This window comes from Myotis brandtii, unplaced genomic scaffold, assembly GCF_000412655.1.
Source record: "Myotis brandtii unplaced genomic scaffold, ASM41265v1 scaffold656, whole genome shotgun sequence".
In the NCBI taxonomy this organism is placed as follows: domain Eukaryota; kingdom Metazoa; phylum Chordata; class Mammalia; order Chiroptera; family Vespertilionidae; genus Myotis; species Myotis brandtii.
This window is the reverse complement of record NW_005370548.1, coordinates 801,677-802,788: the sequence shown is the minus strand read 5'-3', so window position 1 is coordinate 802,788 and position 1,112 is coordinate 801,677. Positions and strand designations below refer to the sequence as shown.

Here is a 1,112-nt window from a genome sequence, read left to right as displayed (position 1 = left end):
CCTCGCACACGTCCACAGCACCTCGCACACGTCCACGGCACCTCGCACACGTCCACGGCACAAAACAGCAGCATTGGGACCAAGACACCAGCTGCTTCTGCAGTGACTGAGTGAGATTCTTTCCACTCTGGGTGGGAGGGGGCCGCTCTCTCACTGCTTAGGAAGCAGCGCTCCCACCACCCTGCGCGCCCTTCGCGCCCTCCCACCCAGAGACTGCGGGCTCTGAGGGACAGACACCCAGGAGCAGGCCTCTCTCCTCCTCTCTACATGACTCAGTCGTGGTGTTCAACAACCAGTAACGCTGTTTCTGACCATGAGGAGCATGGGGCGCAGGGACGCTTCTGCAGCACAATGTCCATCCAAAGCCAACGCCAGAGCCAAGCCCAGGCCCCCGGTTCTGCAGTTAAATTAACCGGGGGCCGCCCATGGAGCTGACCGGATTCTAGGGGACCAACGGCACCACGTGAACCCGACCACAGGGAGACAGCACCGTCGTCACCACCGGCTGCTGTCACGGCATCCGTGAGCCGAGGGAGCAGAGGGGTTCGCGCACTTACGGGGTACAGGCCACCGGAAAGGGCCTTGCCCAGGAGGACGAGGTCAGGCCTGACGTTTGCATGGCCGACCGCCAGCCATCGACCAGTCCTGGCCAGTCCCGTCTGGATCTCATCAGCAATAAACAGCACCTATCGGAAAACCACACACCGACGTTAACCATCACTTTCGTTTCCCTTTTCCCCACACAGATAAGCTTGGTGACAATGCTGTCAGCAGCCATGCAATGTCCACAGTGTACTACAAGCCTGGCCAGTGTGGCTCAGTGGGCTGGGCACTGTCCTGTGTGCGGAAAGGTTGCTGGTTCCATTCCCAGTCAGGACACAAGCCCAGAGGCCGGTCTGCTCGGTCCCACAGGCAGGAGAGGAACTAACGCCAGGTAAGGCCTTTGCGGGGGTTTCTGAATAGAACTAATCTCTAGAAACAATTAATTCACTTGTTTATTCCACCAGCATTTATTAAACATCGACTTCCTCTTAAATATTTACTAGCTTGGTGGAGAGGCGGAGAGAACGTGAATGCTGGCACAGAGGACAAAGGTTGGGAGGAATCGGGGG

General features: G+C 57.8%; 1 protein-coding gene across 2 annotated transcripts in view; it reads right to left on the bottom strand.

The window, feature by feature from the left end:
* The window catches only part of OAT (ornithine aminotransferase), a 14,213-nt gene that overhangs the window by 2,909 nt on the left and 10,192 nt on the right, over positions 1–1,112 (bottom strand). For both annotated transcript variants that reach the window (XM_014528867.1, XM_005880849.2), the window contains exon 8: positions 558–686. In XM_014528867.1, coding sequence (XP_014384353.1) covers positions 558–686 — 129 coding nt within the window. The remainder of the gene's footprint in view (positions 1–557; positions 687–1,112) is intronic.